Genomic DNA, 26,167 nt, shown 5'->3' with positions numbered 1-26,167 from the left:
ATTTAAAGGAAATCTCATTTGATTGTCAAAAGTATTTAATTTATTTTCAGTTTGATTACATTCGCTTTTTCACTGTGAACATATTGAAGCTAGACACGGTTCTATGCGTTTAAGCCCTCCAGTATTGATATCTCTGCTATTCATCTGGGCAAATCAATTACTGCTTCGCATTAGACTGTCGAACAATTAATTTCAATATGCCTTGAACATTCGTACATTTATCGCAATAATCGTGCCAACCGCTTAACTAATGACAATAAGAAGATCACCTGGCTAAAAACGCAGTGCCGGCCAAATGTCAACATGGGTTCTTAATCAAAAGAATAATATAATTAAGGCCATCTCAAGTTCTGTCGAATTCCTCGAAGCTTTCTATCAATTTTACAGGTAAGCACGTCTCCAATTAGCGTTTTTTCATTTGATTGCATGAGCTAAAACAGCAAGCACAAAACGGAACATTCATCGACTTTTTTCAGGATTGACAGTATATGATGAACGAAAAGGATGTGGAGAAACTAAGTTTACAACTTTCAATCGCTGCTCCATTTCCCCCCGCTAATTTTTCCTACATGAAAAATTGAAGTTGAAGTAAAAAGGTATACACGGTATTTTGGGAGTGAAATCTACAAGATCTCACCAGCATATGTATAAATATAGAAAATTAGATATACGTGCAAATTTAAATATAATTCCTTCCATAAAAATTTATTACTTGTCTCGGTTCTTCGGACTAAAACAAAGCTTCTTTCGTCAAGTTGGAGTTTACTTCATTCTTCATGCTTAGTTTTTACGTATCTTTTACGAAAATGGGTGGAACACGCAAAAGAGATACCCCCGTACCCGAAATTTCTCGCCTTTTGCTTTTGTCACATCAATCTAAATCAATTCGATGTTTAAGAAATAATTTCGAGGGGCTAAATTTCTTAATTAAGTTGGATTAAGGTACATTATACAGCGGCAAATCTAATTTTAACTCAAAAATCAGACCCACAGCTGTCGAAATTTCTTCTCGGATTTGTGCCCTTCAGTAGCACACAATAAAATATAAAATAAAAAGATCCAGTGAAGATTGCTATGCAGAAATGATTAAAATAAATTAATCAATAAAGTATAATGTAATGACCCCAATTTCTTTAATACGACTTGGGCCTCAGGGCGTCAGCTATAGTCTGCTCACGAGTTAACCCTGATGGATCACATATGCCGCATAAAGTCCAAGGTTAGAAACAATGAAATCGCTGCCACTGCTAGCTTCGGTGCTTATTTTAATCAGTATCTGTTTATTTAGAGAATGTGTTTCCACTCAATATGCATGACTGAAATATCCCCCATAATCTTCGACTTACGCTCCGCTAATCTGCTGGCCGCGCCGCGCCCTTACGTCGCAAACCATACACCGATTGATTCAACACGCCATGATTTCCATCAAAGTCAAACAACAACTAAACAAAGTAAGAAGTGAGCATTATGAATTTCAAGTTGAGTGTGTTGAAATTGTAAAAAATGTCCAAAATAACTTAGAAACGGGAATTGCCTGTAGTCCACATCTATAGCGTACATAGAGTCGTAACGTAAGTGGGAGAGCTGGCGCCATGTTCTGCTCGACGAGTTCCGAACCCGGTGTGCGGGGTCACTTTTTCGATACATATTCGATCCAAAATGGCGGTGTGGAATATGGCCGGGTCCCCGTGTATCGCAAACAATCGATTATGTATCGAAAAGGGACCCGGCGCCTCACAGGAATCTCGGAATTTGGGACCTGGAAAATGCTTAAAAGTGGCGCCAGATCTCCCACTTGCATTACGACACTATGTGCTCTAAGTCCACATCATAGCATATCATACTCTGAACTATAAAATCTTAAAGGTTCAGTTACACGATCAAATTGAGTCGTCAAACTGAAGCTCTGATTGGTGGAAAAAGCCCTGAGGTGAGGATGCGACCAATGAGATACCCAATTTGATGGCTCAGTTTGATCGTGTAACTGGACCTTATGAGCAACGCGTAACGCATAACGCCTAATAAAGCGCAAAGCGCTCCGGAGAATTAGACCGCGAGGCGGTCAGAGGGTGTTATCCCCTAGTCTTACCACAAACTGTGAACTGTTAGGTAGAATTGGCACATTTAACCTCTAGCCCTCGACAAAACTAAATTCAATGTGTGTCGGAGCAACCATTAGAAACCTATAAACGTTCAATGAGTGCTTAGAGTTCGATTTTACGCTTTCTGCTCTCTCTCTTTTAAACCGCGCTCTCACTCATCTTCGGTTTGGATAATTTTCACCCCTTTCTTATGTTCGCCTTTTCCAACTTCTCGTTTACAAAAAACCTAAGTCTAATCGATTTAAATTTAACATTAAACAAAATCTAATCTGATTCTGATAAGATAGTTTTTCTGATTTCTTGTTAAAAAGCTCACAAATGTTGTACATCAGAATTGAACGGAAATCTTCGTAAAACCAAACCGATTTAATCTTTGTTGATTGTAGTTTTCACTAGTTTTCTCTAAAAGCAGGAAGTTCGAGTTGACCAATTTTAATGTAAACGCTAATCCCTCGCTCACGGGTTGTTTTGAATAATTTTAATACGTGTAACTTACTTTGCATAAAATATGTCATGAAATATTTAAATATACACAGCATGTACAGCATTTCATTATGACCCAGAGATTTTTAATTTGACCACGTTTAGAAGAAAGGAACCAAGCCACATCAGCTATTAACTTTAACCGGGCACGTCATTTTGCACAAGAGAACCTCTGTGCGGATGCCTTTGAAAAGTTTAAGGAATTTACCTAATACTTTGTAGAAAATCCACTGAAATTTGCACAGAAATCCGCCCAAAGTGTTCATGTTAAAAATTAAATATCCCAATTAAATTCGGCAATAGCTGATTTGGCTTGGTTTCTTTCTGCTTAAGGTGGTTCAATGGACGTCATATTTTGTATTGTTTCCATTTTTCAGCTACTCGTCATTTATCTCAAATTTTCAGGTTGCAATTCTGTTGTCAGGAGACTAAAGAATTCACTTACCAATTTTGACAAACAAAGTCAACGTAATAAAGACGTGGTTTTTTTTAGAGGAAAACTATCGCAGTTTGATATCAAAACTGTACTCGAATACGGTATTTTTCCTCTAAAAAACCTCGTCTTTATTACATTGAATTTGTTTGTCAAAATTGGTAAGTGAATCCTTTTGTCTCCTGACGACAGAAATGCGATCTCAAAATTCGAGAAAAATGACGAGTAGCTGAAAAAGTGGAACCAATCGATGCGATTTGTTGCATTCGTTCTAACACATTATATAGCGTCCCAGGAATCACCTGCGGTCAAATTGCCCCTCTGAAGGCGCATTGCAGCTCTGGGCGGAGAGGGCCGCGCAGCAGTCAGGGTGGGGACCCCTCATAACGCTAACCCGACTTACGATCGTCATCAAGTGAGATTAGAGGATGCTTAAATTACATGAGCTGAGGACAGGTTGAGCCCAAACTCTTGGTGCCTACCCTAAGGTGATACCGAACATCTTCAAAACCTCGATCCATTAGCAAAGTTGGTCCTCACAACGTCGCCCCTCTAACGTAATGGCGTATCTCGATTGTCCCTTGAACCCTATTGCCCATATAACTCCATACTTACCGGGGCTCGTTTGAAAAAGGAGATACGCCCTTACGTCAGCGGAGCGACGACAAGAGGGGCACGCCCGCCTCGCACGATGCAATTAGCCCTTTAAACGACGATTACTGCAGGATTTGACGAGACATGCCTGCTGTTACGCAGGCCAAGACTAGCCGGGAGAAGGAGGGATGCAAGCCGGGGTGAAAGGGATCAGTGGCGGGGCGTGAAAGATCGATTATCGATATCTCCCCATTTGCAGCTGTGTAAAGAATCGATTATTAAGGTGTTTGTTGCGAACACCTGTTTATCGATCCTTTTCCTAAGGTTTAAATGCCAGATTAATCGATGTATCGCAAAGCACGCCACGCCACTGAAAGGGATGACAATCCAGTGCGAAGGTTGAATCCATTAAGTTAATGCTTCTATCGATGGGATCTGAGGAGACTCGTAATTATTTATTGCTTTCTGAAATCCGATTGCTGGACCGCAGACACCGAACGCAGACGTGGATCTCTATCAGGCATCGCTGCTGCCAATTTTATTCAACCACGAGACGAATACTCCTCAAAACCGCGTCGTTAAATTGCAACGTTTCAAAATTCTGTGCAATATTCTGGAGAAACTTGCAACTTGATCGAAACAGAAATATTTTTGAGTTAACCGTCAAGAGGAATGTCCTTATTGTCCGCTGGAATCGAGAGAAAAATGGATTTAATCAAGCAGATGTTTGCCAGTAGAAGCAACTTTTTCTTTGATATGAGCATCTTAGGATTTTCGGCCAGTGGAACTCAAAAACATTCTTAACTCAATTTTTTCGAAAATATGGGTTGGTTCCTTTCTGATAAACTCGCTCCGACTAAGCAACCAACCATTTTGGCAATCGTATCCTTTCGTGTCGAAATTAAGTATGAGCCATTTCGGAATGCCATTTATTGTTCGAGTGAGCGCATCGTCTGAAAACTGATATTAACTGTATTTCTGTGCTGAGTTGAGATCAGTTCCGGTTTGAAAAAGTTGAAGAGAGTCCTATCGCTCAGGTCTGCGAAACTGGACAGGAGCGATAATCGAGTTAGTTGTTAACTCGACAGAACTTCGATAACGGGTAACATTGGTAACAAGCGGCCGAGTGGCGTTCGAATTTAAAACTCGAGTCAACTGTCATATTCGTATTATTGTTCCACTTTAAACTGATTTATCGAGCCGAAGCGGTAGAGGAATCGGGGGAACATAGAGAGAGAGGCACTGTTGCCGAACCACTTGTTGCAATCCACCTATTATACCCTCCACCCGACCTTTCAGCTGCCGAATGGAAGACTCCTGTACCCGTCTCATTGTTGAAAGTTATAGACAAAGTTATAGACAAAGTGGATTGCATTTTGCAAAAAGGAACCACTAGCATTGCAATGTTGCTAAGATTGTGCAACTTCTTTTGTCTTGGAGGAAAAACCCGATTATCCCTTAATAGTTTCTATTTTTCTCGCTAAAAACTGAAAATTTGAGACAAAAATTACCATCTAAATTTCATAGTTTTTCACAATTTCCGCAATTTTATTGCAAAGGATGAAGTTGCACAATCTTAGCATCATTGCAATGCTAGTGGTTCCTTTTTGCAAAATGCAATCCAGGCAGACCGACGGGATTTGGAGGGATCCTATCGCGCACTGCGTTTGGCAGAATGCGAGAAGTATTCATCTTCAGGCCAAGTAGCCAGGAAGTAGGAAGTATTCCATCTTGCAGGCGCTACATGCGTTTACCGTCGCGTCGGCCGCACTGTGTTTGGTGCGGTTATCATAATTCGCGTTATAATAATCGCGGCATCAACTGATGGGGCTGAATAGGCCCGTGTTGTGTTTCGACGTCGAATGAGCATTCGAAAGTTACCTCATTTCTCTCGATAAAATACTTTTTTTCCGAGAAAAGTTAGGAAAGTTCTTTATGTCTGCTTTTTCAGATTAAATGGACCATTAAACGAGGTACGCATTTAAGCACTCTCATTGATGATTCTTCGCCAGAATTTCACGTAGAACACGATTTGCGGAACCAAAACTAATTATAACAACTCTTTGCTAGGGTATTAACGTATTTATTGTACATTGGCCATGATTCCAATGGGAATCCAAGGCCATGATTATTTCGTTCAAATATTTCCACACAGGGTTCCTTTCCAATTTGAGTGTGGAACATCAGAATTTTTAATACAAAAGAGATCTACGTGTATAATGAGGCTGAACAAAAGACTTGTCGGGGTGATACTGCATGACTTCACTCAAAAATTGTTGTGAAGCGAGGATTATTTTTGGAAATACCTCGATGTTCCTGGAAAATGTATCGGCAAAAAAGTTGATTTTTTTGCTTTAAAATGTTGAAGGGATCTAACAATACGAGACGCAATTTTGTCGGGAAAGGGTGTAGACTTCCAAGACAGGTGCGTGCCAAAAGGGGGAAGGTCTATCATGCTAAATTTCAGCATGGCGAATTTAGTCTATATTCTGCAATGAGGAGCTGCTATTCATCATTTCAGGAACAACATATGTCCAATTATTTTCATATCCAACGAATTCCAGTTAGCTAATAAGGGGTTTGACGAATGAGCAAAGGTCCCCGAGTGCAAAATGATTAAACGTTTATAAATAGCCCTCAGCTATTGTCTATAAAAAGCTCTTCGAGTAAATATGACGATTATTACCACTGAAGGACAATGGCAACGGCGCGGTGCGGCGGGTATGGTGGAGAAATCCCTTAAAGTGGGTTCGTTCGTGTGGACTGAGGTTATTTGTGAACAGTTTCATAAAAACATTTGTCCCTTAACTTTGAATTGGAGCGGTTAACAACTACCTCTTTGCCAAACTGATATTCTAAATGGTTGAATAGAATTTCTCCACTCAAAAATTCATGGAGAATAAATTTGAAGTTTTAATATTTGTGTGACGTCATGTTTTATTAGCAATCGTAGTTGAAAAGACAAATCAATACTCTCTGTTTAATGATTTTGCTCTCACACATTCTAATAGTTGCACAGAAATGTTGATCGGTGCATACCGTGGCAAGGACGAACGTCTCACGAGCCCTTAAACATTGTCAATACTCCTTTTATGAAATACAAATTTGTAGGGGAACTTGTGATTTTACTTTTTTTAGTTTTCCCGAGAATTTTATGCGCAATTTCATCTAGTTTACTTGAAACTGCCTAGGGAAAATATTCAGTTTCGTCAAAATTGAATATTTCATGGAGGAAATGTTATGTTGCAAAAACCCTGATGCTTATGCAGCATTCCTCCTTCATTTAGCAGTAAAATAGACGCTTTCAGATACAACTATTCGTGTTTGATAGTAATGCATGTGGCATATTTTTAAAAATGAAGACACTCTGCAGCTAGCAATAATTATACAAGACAGCGTCTTTCCAAGAGATAATATTGAGACGATGATAAGAGATGAGTCAACCCTTTCAAACATTGCCTTACAAAAAAAAAAAAAAAAAAAAAAAAAAAAAAAAAAAAAAAAAATGTTTCGTGAATTGAATATATTTTTGGTGCATTGTTAGTCAAGTCTCCAGAACGTAGTAAGAAATGTGCAACTTTTTGGTCCTGTAAAGCGGAATGTGAGTGATTATAAACCTAGGGGTTGTTTATTTTCTTCATTAAGTAACAAAATGGAATTTCGCATACTATTCATAAAACAAAAAACATATTGATTTATTATGACAAAAAAAGAAAGGTTTGCGAAACCCAGAGTACCTTATTTCCGCTATAAGACGAGACTCTATTTTTACAAAATTTTACCAAATTTGGACACTCTTCATAACAAACGATCAAATATAAACCTGAAGGCAATCCTTTTGCTCTATTTCTTGTTACAGTGCGTAAGGTTTGCACGAATTATTTGGCTTATTCAGAAACGTCAGGTCTTTCTATTGATTCCTAAACCAATACCTTTTTTTTTCAAAAATGCCTCTGCACACCGTGTTCTATCCTACTAAAAAACGACTCGAGTTTCCTGTGCTGATCCAGTCATCAATCTCGAGGGCTCATGATTGCCGCATTTATACTCCGTTCCTTCCCAGGGCATGGAGCAAAGAGAAACGGGCGATCAACAGGTTGGTCGTAAAAGTAGGTAAAGTCACGTCATTAGAGCCACCATTTTCCCTCCGTAAGTGCCAGAGCGGTGGTCTGTGTGAATTCAAGACACGTTAAATATAGAATTCATCGCAGTCTATTTCGATGCACCTTTTACATTTCTTGATCAAACATTCGTCACTGTAGCTGTTGCCAATTTTATCCTTAAGTTTATTGATGGGTAAAATATGTTTATCCGGCGAATTTCGTAATTTTTTTCGGTCTGTTCAGGAATACAATTGTAAGATTACGACATTTTTTGACGTCTAAGGAAGCATTGCACATCTATATTTGCAAAATAATATGTTTTAATTATTTTGGCTTTCGATAGTATTCTAATGTTTTAAAGGTAATCAAAATTAATCCTCCATTTCACAGATTAATGGTTTTGTATAAACTATTTTTGGACTAAAATTATTTTAGATCGAAGTATAGTCAAGATTACTTGGATAATGAGTATGCGTCTAGTTTACCGGTTCCCCTGGCGGATTTGCAAGGATTTTTCAGGAGCAAAAAATGTTAATATTTAAACACTTATCTGTGCACCTTTAAAAATATTGATTAAATGAGAAACGAACGCTGTAGGTTAAATTCCTTTTTTGCCCCATTACAGTTATTTTATGATGGTAAACAGTGTTTATTTTAACAAAGTATTGCAGTAAACTTGTTTTGCAAGTTTGGTAACATGGTGATGTTTCTTGTTCTTCTTGCGAAATGTAACCCGGATCAAACTTCCACCGCTTATTCAGTTCCCGCGCTAATTTACGCACTCACCCCGGCCCTGTATGCGCACTGCGGCTTTGCTTTTTACCCATCTGTTAAAAGCCCACGCTTCGTCTGTAACTGTATGTCTTTTCCGTAGCCCGCATGGGCTACGGTGAAACTCATCTCCTCCGTAAACTATAACGAACATGTTCTCGCTCCACCGACATGAAGCCGTTACAACACTTTGAAATGAGTCTTGCGGTCCGCACAACTCCGCGCCTCACACCATCAGTAACGTTGTATGGTGTCAACGATCAAGTTCTACTGGATACATGGTTCAAAAACTTTTATCTGTTTGATTGCTTGGATTTTTTTGTGGCTTCAGCTACGGGCAGTTTTGCGCTATTTTGTCGATATGTAAATCAAAGCACGGTATACGAATTTAAACAGAAGGTGGGGGGGGGGATGACTCGAATAATGTGATTCATAGTGAATTTCGGCCGAAAATTTTTGATTCATAAATTTATTTCACCCATATCAAGGCACGTAAAAACATAATGTCGTAAAGCTCTACTTGACCCTCCCCCGAGCGTTACGTAATTTATGGACGTAATATATACGTAATTTGTGGACGTAATATTTACGTAATTTAACCTAACCTAACCTTGCCTTACCTAACTTATTCCCTAACCTAACCTAACATAACACAACCTAACGTAACATAACGTAACATAACATAACCTACTAGCAAGATCTAGGAAGATCCATAGAGCGTTAGGGGTGCAAAGCGCCGGGGTGTTAGCCGCAAAGCAGCCAGGGGGTTCATCCCCCTAGGATATGATGAAAATTGCCTTGTCCGTGGGGTAATATGCCGGAGAAAAACTCGGAAAACTCTTATTAGAGAAAGGCGGTTCTCGTTGGGCAGAGCATCAGAGGGCACGCACGTAGAAAAATGTAGATAACGAGTCTGGTCGGAGGAGCGAGGATATTTACCCTGTTGCTATTCTGCAGAGCTGCTCCGGCTGGGCGCTTAAAACCCGTCGTAAAACGGTGGGTTATCATTCTGAAGAGTGATGAGATCCAGTGGCGGTAATAATCAGCCCAGACTCGACGTGACTAACCGCCGCCGTTTGTCAAATTTGTTCCTGGGGATTGAGAAGAGGGGAGGGGCAGGGGCATCCCGTCATCGAGGTAGCGTCACGTCCTGTCCTCAGCTCCGAAGCTATTAGCGAGAGATCGACTGCCGGATTTCCAGCAGGGCACCGTCGCGCCGCTCACGGTCGTGTATGACTCTTGTGCCTGGCCAAACCCCCAGTTTAAACGCTTGCCAAGGTGCAAATGGAGAATTTACAGGTGTCTCTCATTTTGAGAATGGACCACTAGACAAGGTACGAATTTAAGCATTCTGATACATGTATCTTAACCAAAATTTCACGTAGAACACGATTCGCGCAACGAAAATTACTGAAACCAACTCCTAACGAAGCTATTAACAATTTTATTTCACATTGGTTGCGAGGAATTTGAACTGCCCGCTCACAAGAAACTCAAAGCTCTACGTAAGTCAAATCACGCACTACAACGGTTTCAGCAATCTTCTCAATCGAGCAACGTTCATTTCCCACCATGTGTTTTTCAAACTATAAGTAATTTGCTATAGCTGAGCCAAAGTGTCAAGATTGAGGTTGCCAGATTTTTTCATCGCAGAGACGTTCATGATAACGTTTACGAGCGATGTGAATCACGTAGAGCATTGAGTTTTCATGAGCGCGTGCTTTGAATTCACGCACCAAGAATCATTAATATCTTCGGAAGGAGTTGATTTCGGTAATATTCGTTGTGCGAATCGTGTTTTACGTGAAATTTTGGTAAAGGAACGTGTATCAGAATGCTGAAATTTGTACTTTGTCTAGTGGTCCATTGGAAATATTTATGTTAAACGGAACTAAGCGCCAATTTGAGTTCCTTTTGAGGATTTTAGAATCCCGGATAGCGCGTTCTGTCAAACGGAACTAATCGCCATGGAAACGCATTGCGAGTATAGGACGGAACGAGTTCCGCAACACCCGCCAATTCAAGCCCCCATCTCCCTTCTTCCCCCGATGCTGCTTAGTTCCGTTTGATAGAAATACGTCCAACTTCATCTTTAGCAGGGAACTACTGAGTAATGTGAGCACGAATTTTCAAAATGAAGAAATTATTGGAGGAAACATGATCAATTGACCTAATCTGCTAAAAGTCATGTGTTTAAATGGGGAACACGGCCCATGACGTCACCAGGCGGTCAATTTCCTCACATTTAATTTTTTTTTTTTTATTTACAATGTTTCATATCAGAAAAAAATTCTGAAAAATACTGCGAACGCACTTCATTACATATTCATAGATGGAGCAATAAAGTTTTTTTTTTTTTTTTTTTTTTTTTTTTTTTTTTTTTTTTTAAATCCTCACCCACAACTCTCGGTTGATTCAAGCAAAATGGTATGTGTTGTCTTATCAAAATCTCAAGCGAAAAAGACTGCTTTTGCAGAGAAAATTATTGAAAGTACTCTCCTACCAAGATAAAAACGTTTGAAATGCTCTCAAATATTAATTTTTTATTTTTGGTGTTACCCAGGCTGTAATACAGTTATCTCGTTTTATATATCTTCAATCTTAAGGGATCCTCTTGAAGACTCCATAAAAAATTATTTTGGCCAGGTTCTGGAGTCAAATACCGCATTGTGCGCCACCGCGGTCGCCTCAGGTGAATTCGCTCGATTTGGCACCATCGTGCGTGAAACTGAGAACTCGCGGTTGTGGCCGTGCACTAATTAAACTCTTTAGTTTTGAGCAGTTAAACTTTTTAATTAACTGTGCTACACTTCCTTTGAGTTGCGCAAAAAAATGACACTTCCACGTAATTTCACTCCATAGCGAGGCTTCTCATGTCCAGGGAGCTCCCCCAACCCCTACCCCCTCTCTATTCATCGCAGCGTTGGCGATTAAAAGTGTCAAACGTCATTTTGAGGGTCCTTTGAAGTTTCCGATGGACCTCTCTCTGGCTACCTGCACCGCCGTGCTAAAGAAGAACGCCGTATGAACATTCGGAATATGCCAAATTTTCCCGGATAAAATATGTATTTTTGAGGAAAGTTTCGCAAATTTTTCTTGAAATTTTTAGGTACTTTCGAATAAATTTCGAACAAAATTGTCTGAAAGTTTCGAGGAAAAATATTCACAATTTTTCCCCTAAGTGCGATGTTTATTGAAGAAATATTGCAACGTCTGAAGGATCATACGACGTTCTTCCTTAGTACGGCAGTGCACGGCGAGGTTGATAATTGAAAAAGGCAATTTCAACTGGCACATTATTTATACGTGTCGTTCTCATAAAATTTACTGCACATTTGCTAAGTTTGCGGACGGCTCAACCGTGTTTGACACGGATTTTATCAAATTCAACGGATTCTGATCAATTTGTAAAAAAATGTTTGTACCATTTATAGCTAACTCATTCAGTGAGTGTAGCCAAGTGAGTCTGATGAAAATATGTTTTTAGTTGCTTGATCACTGTTTTAAGTTTGGGAACCATCAACATATTGGTCGTTGGCGTGTGACAATCATCAATATGTTGGCGGTCCCCAAACTTCGAGAAATGATTAAGCAATTGAAGATTTCCACACTGTTACTTCGTTCTCCTCACCGCCTGTTTGATTACATTGATCTTGTGGGGATCACGGGAATTGGGGAAAGAAAGCGGTCAAATCGGAAGGAATATTTGAAAAGCAGCGGAACTTCCAAGTCCAGATAGAGGTAAATCAGCTCCAGATTGGCAAATTCCAAGGGCCAATTTGTCATCGGAGTACAAACCTGAGTCTGTCGACACAGGTGTTTTAAAACTGGCCTGCGTTTGATAGATATTGAACTTAGTTTTAATAAGTTTGACATGAAGGACAACCCCAACAAAAGTAAATAAATTGATAAAGTCAGCTGGAGTTAGACGGTAAATTTATTATACTCTGAATGAAATATTGCCAAATTTTCCACGAACAAAAACTGCGAAACTGACATTTTGGAAAGCTGCGCAAAATTCTAATGAACTAGCAGTTCATTGGTGAACGGTTGGTGGTAATGCTCTCAGACGAAAATGTTCTACGACTCAGAGGGTGATCCTACATTTACTGTTGTCAAAAGGTCACTGAAAGACGATTAGAACCATACCAGAATACTAGCTCTGTTTGTACACCCCTATTTTCTGAATAACCACCACTTCAATCTTATCGCGGTATCAAAAACATGCTGACTGCTTTCAAATCCAGTAAAGACTCTCAGATCACTTTTCTGAATCACTGTTGTCGCCAAAAAGCAATACGTAATATCATCATTTAACAAATAAAAATGCAATGTCCCATGAGTTTGGCAGCGTGTCTCTTCATAAGTTATAACATTCGAGAAGTTGGAAAAGTGGAAGATATAAAGCCACTTGTTGAGAAACGTCCGGCCAGCAATGCCAAAGTAGCTTGATGTCCTGACTTCACATGGTCGCTTTGATAGTCGCCTGGCAAGCGTCCTAACTTCCGACCGCACGTTCCATTGCCCGTCTTTGGAAACAAATTATGAATCAAATGTCTTTTGCAAGGTTGAAACAATTCGTGTTTAAAGAAACGCTTTCTTGCCGTTTATTCTTTGACTTGACTAGGTAGTTAAAGAGTAGCTATTATCACAGTAGCCATAAAAAATAATCCTGAAGAACATATTCCATGCCCAATCATTATGTATAACCTTCCTATCATTCGTTTTTTTATTTTATTTTATTTTATTTTTTTTTATTTAAAATAACTGATGCAAATACGAAAGTTATGTGAATCGCTGAAGAGCAAGCAATTAGTGTTTTTAAATAAGATTAACTGTGACTCAGTTCTCTGGTGTTTATTTTGCTTATATTTCGTGCGAAACCGGCGAAACCCATGACCTGATCAAACCTAACCTCCAAATTTTCTAGTTGTCCATACTCTTCTTATAAAGGTACTCTATTCTAAGGTGCAATGACAGGAAGCCATTCAATTTTTCTTAGCTTAGGTTGGGGAAATCAGTGGGAGAATTGACTTGTGTCACTCAATGCTTACTTTTACAGCAACCGTACGTGCTTACAGAGGGAGGAAGGGGGGGAGCCATGACGGCAGAGCTCCGCCAATCAAAATTCCCGCGGACAATAGGGTAAGCAAGACACACTTTGACACTCGGGGAAAGTCGGAAGGAAATTAAGCGGAGTCTAGAAACACGCCTCGGTGCGCCCGTGTCAAAATTGTCCATTAGTTTGTGACGAGCCCCATTATAATGCCGCGAAGCAAGTTGAAGTTGCCGCCACGGCTGCCAACTCCCTCCCGCCCGCGAGGGGCCGACGCGGGCAGACGCCTTTACGACCGCTATGTTGGCAATATCGGTTTAACCGGTCCCCGTCCCCACGCCGCGTTTCGAATACCAAAGTCCTTGCCGATGTTCTCGTTCCGAAGTTGAGTTTCAAGCTGTATTGTGTCCCATGGTCGCCGCGCCGGGAGGAGGGCCTCTTCCCCTTTTTTGGGGAAGTTCTCGGCGGACCCGCGGTCGATCCTCAGAATTCTATCGCTTCTTTTGTCGAATCTCAATCGATGAGGATGCGCTATGCGCGCACTGAAACGTTACCGAATTTCTCCCGATGAAATAATCAATTCCGAGAAAACACCAGTGAGCACAAACTGAAAACGGAGGCAAACCAGAGGCGAATTTTCGCGAGTGGTTTTGGTCAAAGTTGGTAACTTACTACCAACCTTCCTTACAACAAAAGAAAATTCCCTACGGGCGACACGACGGTGCGCCTACAACATTTGGTTTTCGTGCTTGCAGCGATGATAATCACATCCAAAATTCTCGACCCACCTCCGGAGGCGGGTCGAAAATTAGTTCTATACAAAAGGTGGCCAAAATTCATCGAGCACCTGAGGTCAGTTCTGGACTTCACAAATCGTCCAGAAAATTCATATGTTATGAAAGGGAGCTTTCTTGAATTTTTGCCATGAGAGATGAACTTAATTTTCTATAGAATCATCAAGTTTTGTAAGAATTATTTTAAGGTTTTACTCTAACCAGTATTGCATTTCAAAAACTGATTCTTCGATATGAATAAAAATTGATAATCTAATGTAAATGGCAACCGTGCTGTCACTTAGTTAATATAAAGTTGGAAAAGGGTTAGGATAGGGTGTTACGATGCAAGAGGCTTAAAAGACCTCCAAAAGAAAGGACACCCAACACAAGGAAAACTGTTACAAGTAACATCATCGGAGGAAAATTTTCTCTCCTTGCCTAAACATCTTTTTCCAGCTCCCCTATAATACCAAACTCCGAGTAGAGATTGCCAGGTTTTTTTTCTCTCTTCCTTTGGAGATTAAAGAATATTCTTCGGATAAATTCAGAACGGTAAGGCAACCGTGATGCTGTTTCAAAAAGGGATAATCAAATATTGATAGTCGTGGCATGACAGGTTTGCTGACTGGAGTTGCACAAATCGAACTTTCTGGGGAAGATGTCTCCTTTCAGGAACGTGACGAAAGGGACTAATGGTTGCAAATGGTCCATGGAATTCCCAGTATTTTAACCTCCTTCCTCGTGAGAGAGCTCTAAATTCTGCGCTAATCCGATATCTAATATTGCCAATGGGCCTGTTGCATGCAAGAGATACAGCCGTGCGAATAGACTTTTTAGAGGTTAAATGACACGAAAATTACGATGGTCACATTATAAAAGTCTGAAATACACTCCTTACTGCGCAATTTGCGTCGTTAGGAACGCGCTTTTTCAAATTTCCCGCGTCTGGGGGCAGTTTTCTAACGAAAACAATTAACGGCAACTCGCGGCTATTTCCGGTCAACTAAAACTGACAACATAACCTAAAAATCGGAGCTCGTGGTATCAAAGACATAAAGACGGAGCACTAAAAGCAAAAAATGAAGCTTCTAGAGCTTCTTTTCAATCACCTCTACTATTGGCTAGAGGATTGGCGGCGAAATCGGGACAAGTTTGAATTCAAATGTAGGGCGGGAACTGATAAATAAAATTGCGGAAACAAAGTATTTTAGGTTGATTTTTGCCCAAATTCAGGTACACACTCATATTTTTTTAACTTTAGGTTAGTTTCAGTCCGTCGTCGACCGATTAATTTCATTTGGGAGTAACGTTGATCTAGAACTGTAACGGCCTGTTTGAACCTGCAGAACCACCATGAGCAGAAGAAAAACTAACTTTATCTGAGATTACTGCCTGTTACCGAGCAAAAGTAGGTGTATTCTATTAGGACGCAGACCGAACTTTCTTAGTATATCCGTTTTAGGAATTTAAAATACGTTTCAAAGAAGAAATGTGCAAAAATCAAGAAGACAAGTTCAAATCAAATTTCCGTTTGCCGCCATGGATTCCCGCGCTCATTTACACACTCACACAAGCGCGCAGCGCCGAACCTAGCTTCACTTTTTCCCCGTGCTTTGAGATACGAGCGCTCCGTCTTTATGTCTTTGCGTGGTATCGTGAAATGAAATGTAGAAGGATTGCGTTGGATATTTAAAAGTTGATCGATTTGGTTACCGCATAAAGCGTATATGGACCACTATAAGAGATCACGTTGGGTTTGTAAACAAACTGAAGGAAAAAATAACAACAACAACAACGACTCGGCATCTTCCGGAAATCACCGAGCCCGCCGTTTGCTCGTTTCCGGTGATTAGAAAACTGCCCCCAGACGCGGGAAATTTGAAAAAGCGCGTTCCTAACGACGCAAGTAACGACGCGCAGTAAGGAGTGTATTTCAGACTTTTTTAATGTGACCATCGTAATTTTCGTGTCATTTAACCTCTAAAAAGTCTATTCGCGCGGCTGTATCTCTTGCATGCAACAGGCCCATTGAGATCCACTTCTTAACTTCCTCAAAAGTCCTTCCTTACTGGACGAAATTAACAAAAACCAACTTAGCTACATTTGGACGTATTTATAATAATAATTTTTTGCCACACCTTGCCATACCTTTCCACACCTTGCCGCACCTTGCCACATCTTGTCACACCTTGCAACATCTTGCGGAGGAACCATGTTACACGCAAACCCCATCCATTTCAGCATAAATAATCTCAATTCATATTGCCTAATTTTTTCTCATATTCTATGTATTCACAAGAGGGCAATATCCTCAACTGAAATTTTGTGAATAAAATCTTCATAATCCAAAAGAAAATTCCCAACAGTCTCAAGGCGTTATGTTGCGTCTAGTTCGGTTAAAACAGGAAATATGAGAGCAAATTAAGCATCGTCTAAGTTAGACGGATCGGTTTCGGTGAAATCCGTTCAATTCTTTAAAAAGATTCGCTGAATTTTCTTGCAGCCTTCAAAATTTGATCTTGTGACATTCAACGAAAGGCCAGTTATTTGCCTTTGACTTATCCATTCACAGGATCATGCTTTTCTCTGAAAACGTGTTATCGTTAAAGGACGGAATAATAATGGAAGAAAAATTACTTAACCGACGGCTAATTTTGTTTTAAAACTTAGTCGCAGCTGTTACATCTGAAATGAGATTTTAATTTAAGTCTCATGATGAGGGTAACTGGGACGCACCACAGTAACTTCGAAGGTCGGAGCAGTTTTTCAGGCGTTCACGGCGCGGCGCTTGTTCCCGTGACCAATTAAGTCAACTTTCATCACCTGCTAATTTAGCTATGTCCGTCAAAATGTAGGAATCACTTTAGTTGGACGGAGTTAAACAGAAAGGAACCAAGCCACATCGGGATCGAACCGAGAAAAAGAGGTTTAAAGTTTCGCTCCTGCATAAGACTCAAGGTAAAAGATAAGCTTCAAGTTCACTTTCTGCAAAATTTGCTCCAACAAAAACTTTGAATTTTCGGCGATAGATAGTAGAGCAGTGGTTGAGTTCAAAACCACTCATAACTCAATTTTTTCCACAATGTGGGTTGGTTCCTTTCTGCTTAACTCAGTCCAGTTGATATGAACTCTCTTAGTCAAATTTCCTGTAATGTTATCATGTATATTCATCGTCTTCACGCAGCACACACAATCATTAATGTTTTGCATAATTTGTTTTCTTATCTTGTTCGCGTTCATTCGTTAGGAGCTATGCTACACTTTTATTTTACGGAACAAAAAACAAGAAAATGGGAAACCAAGACTAAAAACACCTGGGACGCACAGTAGCGATTTCAACCCCCTCCTCGACTAAAAACAAAAATATAAAAATAAAAAACCCCTTAGACCCCCATTAGTGATAACAAAAAAAAATGGAAAGAGCTCTTGTTATCTGAAATGGGGAGGGGGGGTATGGAGTTTTTTTATTTTTATATCTGTATATTATCGTTTCCTGGACGAGGAGGAGGGTTGAAACCAGCCCAAAACGTACCAGTCATTCTTTTTGTTTTTAACCTAGGTTTCCCATTATCTTGGGTTTTGTTTTGCCCTTTATTATACGTACACATCACTAAGCTTTCAATAAGAATATCTCTGGATTTTGATCAAAATTTCATCAAGGAATGACTAAACTTCTGAATCACGATGTAAAAAAAAACTGAATTGTACTGTTTTAACATGAGAACTGGGTCAAAAATTCAATGCCGGATTAACGGAGTTATTTCCGCTGTAACTTGTGCACCCAAAGGTGCACAAGTTTTTTTGCCATGATACATCGTTTCCAAAAAATTTAATTTGGCGGTTACGGCGTTTTTGCGTTGCACGGCAGAATAGAGAGGAGTTATCTTTGTGCCTCGTTGTACCTGCACTGGAGAGACGAGACAACTATGTTCGTGTGAATCCTAGGCCTTCATCCTCGCACACATTGCCACATATTGCATTCGTTTTTTGGCACGCTTTTTTCAACACTAGAAGAACCTACTAGGGGGTAACTGTTAGTCATAACATTTGGTACTAGTGGAAAACCTAGCCTTAGTGTTCTCATTGTTATTATTTTAGATAGCATACAAGAAAATGCAATAGTTTGGTTAACCTGAGCAAGGGACATAGAATGGTGGTTGTCTCTGAATTCCTGAGAATGATCAGACGAAAAGACCCTTAAGGTGGTTTAGAAAATTTTTCAGCTTGAGGAAAAAATCATGTTGGGGTCAAAAATATCGAGTTTCACTTTTGAATGCTTAACGTCTGATAATAGCGACTAGATTTGGAAGTTTGAGTGTCCTCTGAGCCAATTGGATGTATTTCTGCCAAACGGAACCGAAGACAGGTTTGAAACAAGGGGTGTGCTCGTTAATCGAGGGCCATAAGAATAAAGTGGAATATAAAGCGCCAGTGACGTCAGCGGCCACGAAGCTGCTGCTGCGGTCGCTCTTTCGCCGCATTAGCTCATGAGCCTTGTCCACATGGCTTTTTTGTCATTCCCATGGCTCCTGAGTGCCGCATTCAGTTGGCACATATAGTTCCGTTTGACAGAATGTAAAATCCCTTTTTTCCATTTCTCCAAAGGGAACCACGCCTATTTTAACATTGTTTCTTATGCAGTTTCAACGAGCACACCCCATCTTTTCCACTCGTCTATAATGCTGTTTCGCAGAAATACGTCCAATATACGTGGTGCGTAATTTACCTCTTTAAAAGTAAATGCTTTTATTTTTTTCTGCCCTAAAGGACACGTTTGTCGGTCCTTATCACACACAATATGATCCAAAAAAAATTCAGACGTTAACAAAATCTTACCTATCACTAATGTGAATCATGAGTATTGGGTTTCTTGGGGATCAAATAGAAACAGGGATTTATGGTGACCACTATCACTCATCTTCATAACGATTTGTAGCTTCATGTTCACTTTAATCCACTTTACTGTTCGTCAAAAAGGAGAATGTAAGGTTATAATTCACGTGTCACACATTCCGTATAGCATCATTTGACGTGACAACAGATTCACACTTAGCCTCAGTATACATATCGCTTAATACATTGTGTTTTTCCCTGCGTAAGCTAATTGCCGATGTTAAAAATGTGTTACTTTAACAGTAAAACTAATTTTCCTGTGCGTTTTTGTTTTGTTTCATGCTTTCCTGTATTCCATTAGAGCTCAATTAGAGTAAGTACTTTCGCATTTCATATTCTAGCATGATTAACCTAGGCATTTTCATGGTTTTTTTTTTCCATCATCCGAGACTTGCTTGCTCATTGCTTCACCACGAGGGCCCTTCAATAAGTAAGTTCGGGCCTCTTAAGGCCACAAAGACGGACCAGCTTCATGCAAATTTGATGCGACCAAAACCGCCTGCAGCAGGATGAAGTCTGGTAAACTGCCACCCATTTCCAGGATTTCTTGTGAATTGCCACCTGACTTTTTTCGAATGTTTTCGAGCGCGGTAAGGGAAATGATAAACTGCCACCTGCCTAAATTTCACATACCATGTAAACTGCCACCTGAGACTGGAGTGGCTTGCAGCCAACAACAACGCACAGTCATGGTAGAACAAGCCACTGGGCGAAGTTGGACATGCAATTTGCAACTATAACGGGCAAATTTTGATGTTTGATGCGTCTGAATTACCAGTGGATGAAGTGCAAAGAGACATAATTAATGATGGGAACCGTATTGTGCCCTGATATCGTGTCCACCGTATTGCGGGTGAAAGATCCGACGCCGAGAAATAACGATTGAACCGTGCACTGTGCTGTGCGCGCAATGCGTGAAGTATTCCTTCAGTCTTGTAGGCGCTAATATGTGCTTAACGCCAACTGACCGACTGCACTGCGTTTGGCGCAATGCGAGAAGTATTCATGCTATCTTGCAGGCGCTAACATGCGTTTACCGTCGGCCACGCTGTGTTTGGTGCAGTTATTAGAACTCGTGTTCGAATAATCACGGCATCAAATAATGGGGCTGAATAGGCCCGCGTTGTGTTTCGACGTCGTATGAGCGTCGTTCTAGATAAAATACTTCTGCCTCTGTTAAGTGAGAGAGGTAATATAGAGAGAGAAGAGACGTATAAATATTCGAGAGTTCCCAAATTTCCTGCGATAAAATTTTTATTTTTGAGGAAAATTATGAAAGTTTTCCCTTGAAATTTTAAGGAACCATAGGTGAAATTGCGAACAAAGTTACCTTAAAAAATGGGAAGGAAAATATTTATAAGTTTACCAGGAAATTCACGTTTTATCAAAGAAAATTTGGCAACGCCTGATGGTTTATACGGCGTTTTCTCTTAGCTCGACAGTGTACTTCCCCGTACTGCCACTTTATCGCACATCCTGCAAGAGAGCATTGGACTGCACTGTAGGCTTCGCAAACAAACACATCTCATTGTCAATTTAGGTTATCTGGAGACATTGATATGTCGATATGTTGATAGCTCGATAAATCGATAACTCGATGACTCGATACCTCGAAAAGTCAATATCTCATCCCTCCAACACTACATTGACGAGCTGTTCATTTGGTATGAGCTGGAACGAGTTGTTTATCACGCGAAGCGCCGCCGCGTGTGGCGCGGCTTGAGCTGCCGCGGAAAAATTTAGCCGGGTGGCAATTTTCCATTCCATTTAAAATAGCTGGGTGGCAGTTTACATATAGTACCTCCTCTCCTGTTATTGACGTGGGTGGCAGTTCACATACTCCAGGAGGATTCCTCGATTGCTTTGAGGAGACAAACTTCGTTCCAGCTGAAGTATTTGTCTCGTTTCAAATGTTCTCGTTTTCATGTCCTTGCGGTATATTTGTTCAGCATTACCGAGAAAAGTAATATGACAAAAGACTTATAACCTGTATAATTATTGGCCTAAAAAAAAATAAAAAAATTATCAAGTAGTAATTGCTCATTTTATTTCGACGGTGAAAATGCAAAAATGCGTATCTCGATTACGGTGTGTCAAAAACTCAGCTCCAATTTTATTTTTTTAAAAGAGACAAAACCAACATCATGACATGAAATTTTCCCAGAACAGTCTTAGAAGACTGCTTGCGAGAGCAATGAGAGGAAGTTCCCGAAGTTTTCAAGGAATAACGTTCCGTAGGTTTCCATGCCGAAAATAAATCATGAAAGAAGTCTAGAACACTGCAAACCAAGATACGCATTTCTGTTGTTTCATCATCGATTTATTGTTTATCACGGTTACGGGTCGAGGGATAAACTGCACGGTCTTAATGTGAGAGCTACACTCGTAAATATGCATGGATTTGGTGTTTCATTGTTTGCTGCACTACAATAAACTACATTACATTAAATCGCACTAATACGCACTACATTAAATCCTCTCAAGTTAAAAGTCGACCTACTGACGATTTCAGTTGAGTTTGAATTAATTAGTTAGCGAGTGGGACGGGGCCTCAACGTATTACCACTGGTGTGAAGTTAATGTAAAAGCGCTATAATCCATACAGTGCATAATTTTTCGGTCACACTGAGAATCAAAGAAGCCGTTTATATCACGAGGGCAAATAATTCCAAATTCCAAAGTATGTTTTTGTGGTGTTCCCTTTGTGACCGGTGGTCGTGAAGCACAAATTGAGTCTGAGTCATTATGATGAACAGTAGTTTATCATAACTTTTAGTGTCTTTGGCTGGCTAAGCTGTATGGAAAATGGTAATTGGTTAAAAAATCGAGCTACAAGCCAAAATAAACAAATAATATTTCAAACTACATGAAATAATATAAAACTTACAAGAAACAAAGCAAACGTTTCGACCGCGAACAAACTGTGATCTTCTCCAGTACATTAAGAGCAACCAGTGGAAAAATGTTACAAAAAATAAAAATATTACAAAACTATTAGCAAACTATGCGAAAATACATATAGTTTCAAATATTTTAGAGCTGCTATTCCGGACGGTCCCAGCTGGGGAGTATCAATGCAGCATGTTACATTGTAGAGACCGCGCGTTGGTTGATGGGAATCGGCGCCATTTTCGGCTATGTTCCTTGTCATGACTTTATTTTATTGCATACTGTTTTATTGTTAGTCAATGCTATGTTGTGTATTGTATTTTTGGAATCATGGTGATACAGTCAACAATTCAAAACTTGTTTGTGCTTTTATCTCGTGATGGAAAAAATGTACTTTACGTTCAAAATTTGAAAATTTGAATTTTAAAGTTTTCGCGGTTAAGGAAGCTTTAACCACTGGGTTGGAGCTTCCTAGTCATTTACTCGATATCAGCTGATAGCAAACAAAGGTTACCAGGGAAACCGTAAACGTCTAACAACTATCGTGGCCATTGGGGCGATTATTGAAATGATATCGACTGTATGTCGCCGCTTACGACAGGACATAGCCCTATCTTAACTGTGTAATATATCGCAATTCGATATTGTTTTGATTTTTAAAAGGAGCAATTCATTCATACAGTTCCGATTAGTTTTGGCGAACGGGCCCTTAACCTACGGCACTCGGCTCATGGGAATTTTTTAACTCTAAATTTTTTAACCTAACTCTTCCATTCCGGGAACATATTTATTGAAAACGGCGACTTTTTCAACAGTCCTATTTTTATCTACAACATCTAAGTGGCCCTTCATAATCATTTAATTTTGGCCCCTGGCCAGAAAAAGGTTCGGAAATTGCAGTGATTTTGCCGAAAATGCTGAAGTAAGTAAATTTGGGCATTTTTTTTCCTTCTTCAAACTCTGTGGAGAAGCACTTCTCCTCCAGTACATCTATTTTTTTACTTATCTCTCGCAAGGTACATTTACAGAAGGTGTGTTCCAGTATTAACAGTTCAGATTCGTTGTTTTTTTATTATAACGCTTATTTCGGAAAGCAATTATTACATTGTTCAATTCTACTGACTTTCAACACTCGATTATACTCCCGGCAAATTCTGCAGCAGCGTTTCAAATGTTGACTCTAATGCTTCCAACAGCCATCCGATGTCTAAGGGTTTATTCCTAGATTTAGGGATTTTCCGGAATTTCCAGGGATTTAGGGATTTTTCAGGAAATCTAGGGATTTTTTTTTGATGAGGTAAAGTTACCAAAAATCAACTTTTTAACCTCAATTATAGCTTCGACAATCGAAAACATTTTTTCATCTATATTTTGTAGGCCTTTTTGGCAACACTATTTTCCCCGCAAATAAGCCGGAAATTAAAACGATTGTGTCCTTCGATGTACTTGACATTCAACTGCATTCAACCTGTTAATAATAAGAAATCAACTAATATTCTTTCATTTTATTGGTCTGGATTAGCACTGCTTTCAGAGAGCGCCAAAATTCAAACGAGCCAATCAGATTTAAATATTGCAAATCGCTACATCGAATGACATCATGATTCTTCATAAAAAAATGGCGCTTTTTGCAAAATCTAGGGATTTTTTAAGTATATTTGAGCAAATCTGGGGATTTAGGGATTTTTAGCGAAATCTAGGCATTTTTTTTCTTCCCCGCTAGGGATTTAATATCGGAAGACTGGCTTCCAGTATCGCAGCGTTGATCGTCGCTGATGTCGAAATGGAACCTAATGCCGGACTTACTGTAACACCTCCATTCCTCAATTCCGGTGAGGAATACGTCTCTACCCTTAACTCAATATAAATATACAAATTGATAAGTGAGTGCTTTAGTCTCCTGAAAACAGAATTGCGAAACTTAAAATTGGAGAAAAATGATGAGTAAATGAAAAAATGGAACCAATTGATGGAAAAGTCGCATGCCATTCTGACACAAAATATGGCGTCTATCGAATCACCTTAACTAAATAAAATAACCAAATTTTCAACTCTCAAACTATCAACTATCAACTATCAAAATTCAAACTATCAAAATTTCCAACAATGACAAAAATGATTGTAATATACCTATAATGTAATGAAATATACACGCTCTAATCATTTAATTTGTATTACCTTTATGTTATGTACCTACATGTTATACTATTTTTATAATAAATTTTGCCAACATGCTTTTCAATTCAGTCTACAACATTTCATTCCGACGTGGCAATAATGATTTATAATGCCCCTAAACATTAAAATGAATTACAATAGTAATGCCGCATTATAATGTCGTATTATACATCGCAACGATTCATGTCCTACTGATTATTGATTATTGTAAGATGAATTCTGTTTTCTCTGATTGTATGTTTCATACGTGCGAAGCAAGTACGGGTCACTAGAAACGTGGTTCGTACGGGTGGCTGATGAAATTGATCTTCGAATACCTTTTGATGAGCTAGGGAAATGGAACCATCTGCATCTCATGGACAATAAATAGTTGCCGTAATTAAGGTCATCCCGTGATTAAGGTGCCGTGATTTAAGTCATAAATTCTTCATCTAATTCTTGATTCATCTCCAAAATGTCTGCTAAAGCTTTCATGCGCTTCTCCTTGTATGCATGAATGAGCAAATTGGGTATCGAACAAGCGGACACTTTTGAAAATTTAGATGATTCTGGACAATATCGTACAGAAGTCCACGAGCTGCAGATAGAACCATTACCTCTAGCTCATCAAAAGTTATTCGAAGATCATTCAACAACCTCTTTGACAAGTTGCAAAAACTTTTCGTTAACAATAGTGTCACACGGTACTAGGAATATTTACTATTTAACGAACCTTATATTTCCCTGACTCAGTCCTAAATTATAGAAGTATGCGTTACTTTTCCAGCAATCCAAAAAAACAATTATACAAAAAACCAATACCTACACTTTCAGATATAAAAATGCAAATTTTTTGCAGCCTCGCTAAACGACTTATCAACCAGAGATTTTTTAGGAAGCGGACCTCCAAAGAGCTTTCAAAATTAAAAGTATACAACAAGTGATAATGCCATGTATTCGCCATATCAAAGCCCAATACACATTTATACACCGGCTACGTAAATCTGCTAAGTTACAAAACATGAATCGACAGTTGTCGGATTGTACATCAATGACAAAATGTGTCTAGGCCCTCATTCTTGACTACAACTACTGCCCCCAGAGCCGCTCTCCGACGCCAATGCGTTGGAGTTTTGTTTATTTTGGCCTGTAGCTCGATGTTTAATTCAATTACCATGTAGTTTATCGTTTTGGCTTTGTCAAACATGTAATTTTTAGTGTGACGTTAATTAAATTTTAAAAAAAGTCATTTATGCATGTTCAGAGAATACGTGTGTTACAAAATTTAAACTCCAACTATCCACGTTTTCTAACCATTTTAATATTTCAAAAAAATATAATTATGGTCTATGGTCCAGATTTGACGTCACTCGAAAATGCAATTAAAATACCTTCAAAAAATACACCACAAATATAAAACAAACAAAAAATCTTGCATGTATTGTATGTCTTGAATTATTGTAAAAACGGACACTGGACAGAGTCAAGAAGAATGACGCGTGGTTCTAGTTTTGCGGCGACTTTAGCGGTAACTTTAGCGTCGGGCAAGCCAGGAAAGCGTGGAAGGGGGGTCGCGTCATCTTCACAGTGTGATGCGCCTTCAATCCAGCTAGCGGCAATATGCTTACACCTGTGGTCGATTAGTTATCTCATTACGCCTGCCGTGAATGAAATAAAATATCGACGCCCACTTTTACGGATTCTTCCCAACTCACGCTTTAGTCGCATTTTCCTATCATATCACTGACACAGACTTGACGCCGCTCGATGCGCCGCGCGGAGGGGTAGCGAGAAATATGCCCAAGCTTTGCCGGACGCCCACGCTTTATTCCACACGGATTCTCCACGACTGAAAACATCGAAATTGCGAGACAACGACGCACAGTCATGGTAGAACAAGCCAATGGGCG

General features: G+C 39.6%; 1 protein-coding gene across 13 annotated transcripts in view; it reads left to right on the top strand.

Annotated features, from left to right (window-relative positions):
• The window catches only part of Syt7 (Synaptotagmin 7), a 443,527-nt gene that overhangs the window by 387,859 nt on the left and 29,501 nt on the right, over positions 1 to 26,167 (top strand). For 5 of the 13 annotated variants that reach the window (XM_072303871.1, XM_072303865.1, XM_072303867.1 and 2 more), the window contains one exon: positions 19,513 to 19,524. The exons of 4 other annotated variants lie outside the window; for them this stretch is intronic. In XM_072303871.1, coding sequence (XP_072159972.1) covers positions 19,513 to 19,524 — 12 coding nt within the window. Of the gene's footprint in view, positions 1 to 50; positions 388 to 19,512; positions 19,525 to 26,167 lie in introns of all 13 variants that reach the window. 4 more of the 13 variants (XM_072303876.1, XM_072303875.1, XM_072303877.1 and 1 more) reach the window with 3 other exon arrangements.

Source organism: Bemisia tabaci, chromosome 1 (assembly GCF_918797505.1).
Source record: "Bemisia tabaci chromosome 1, PGI_BMITA_v3".
Lineage (NCBI taxonomy): Eukaryota > Metazoa > Arthropoda > Insecta > Hemiptera > Aleyrodidae > Bemisia > Bemisia tabaci.
This window is presented reverse-complemented; position numbering and strand designations above follow the sequence as displayed.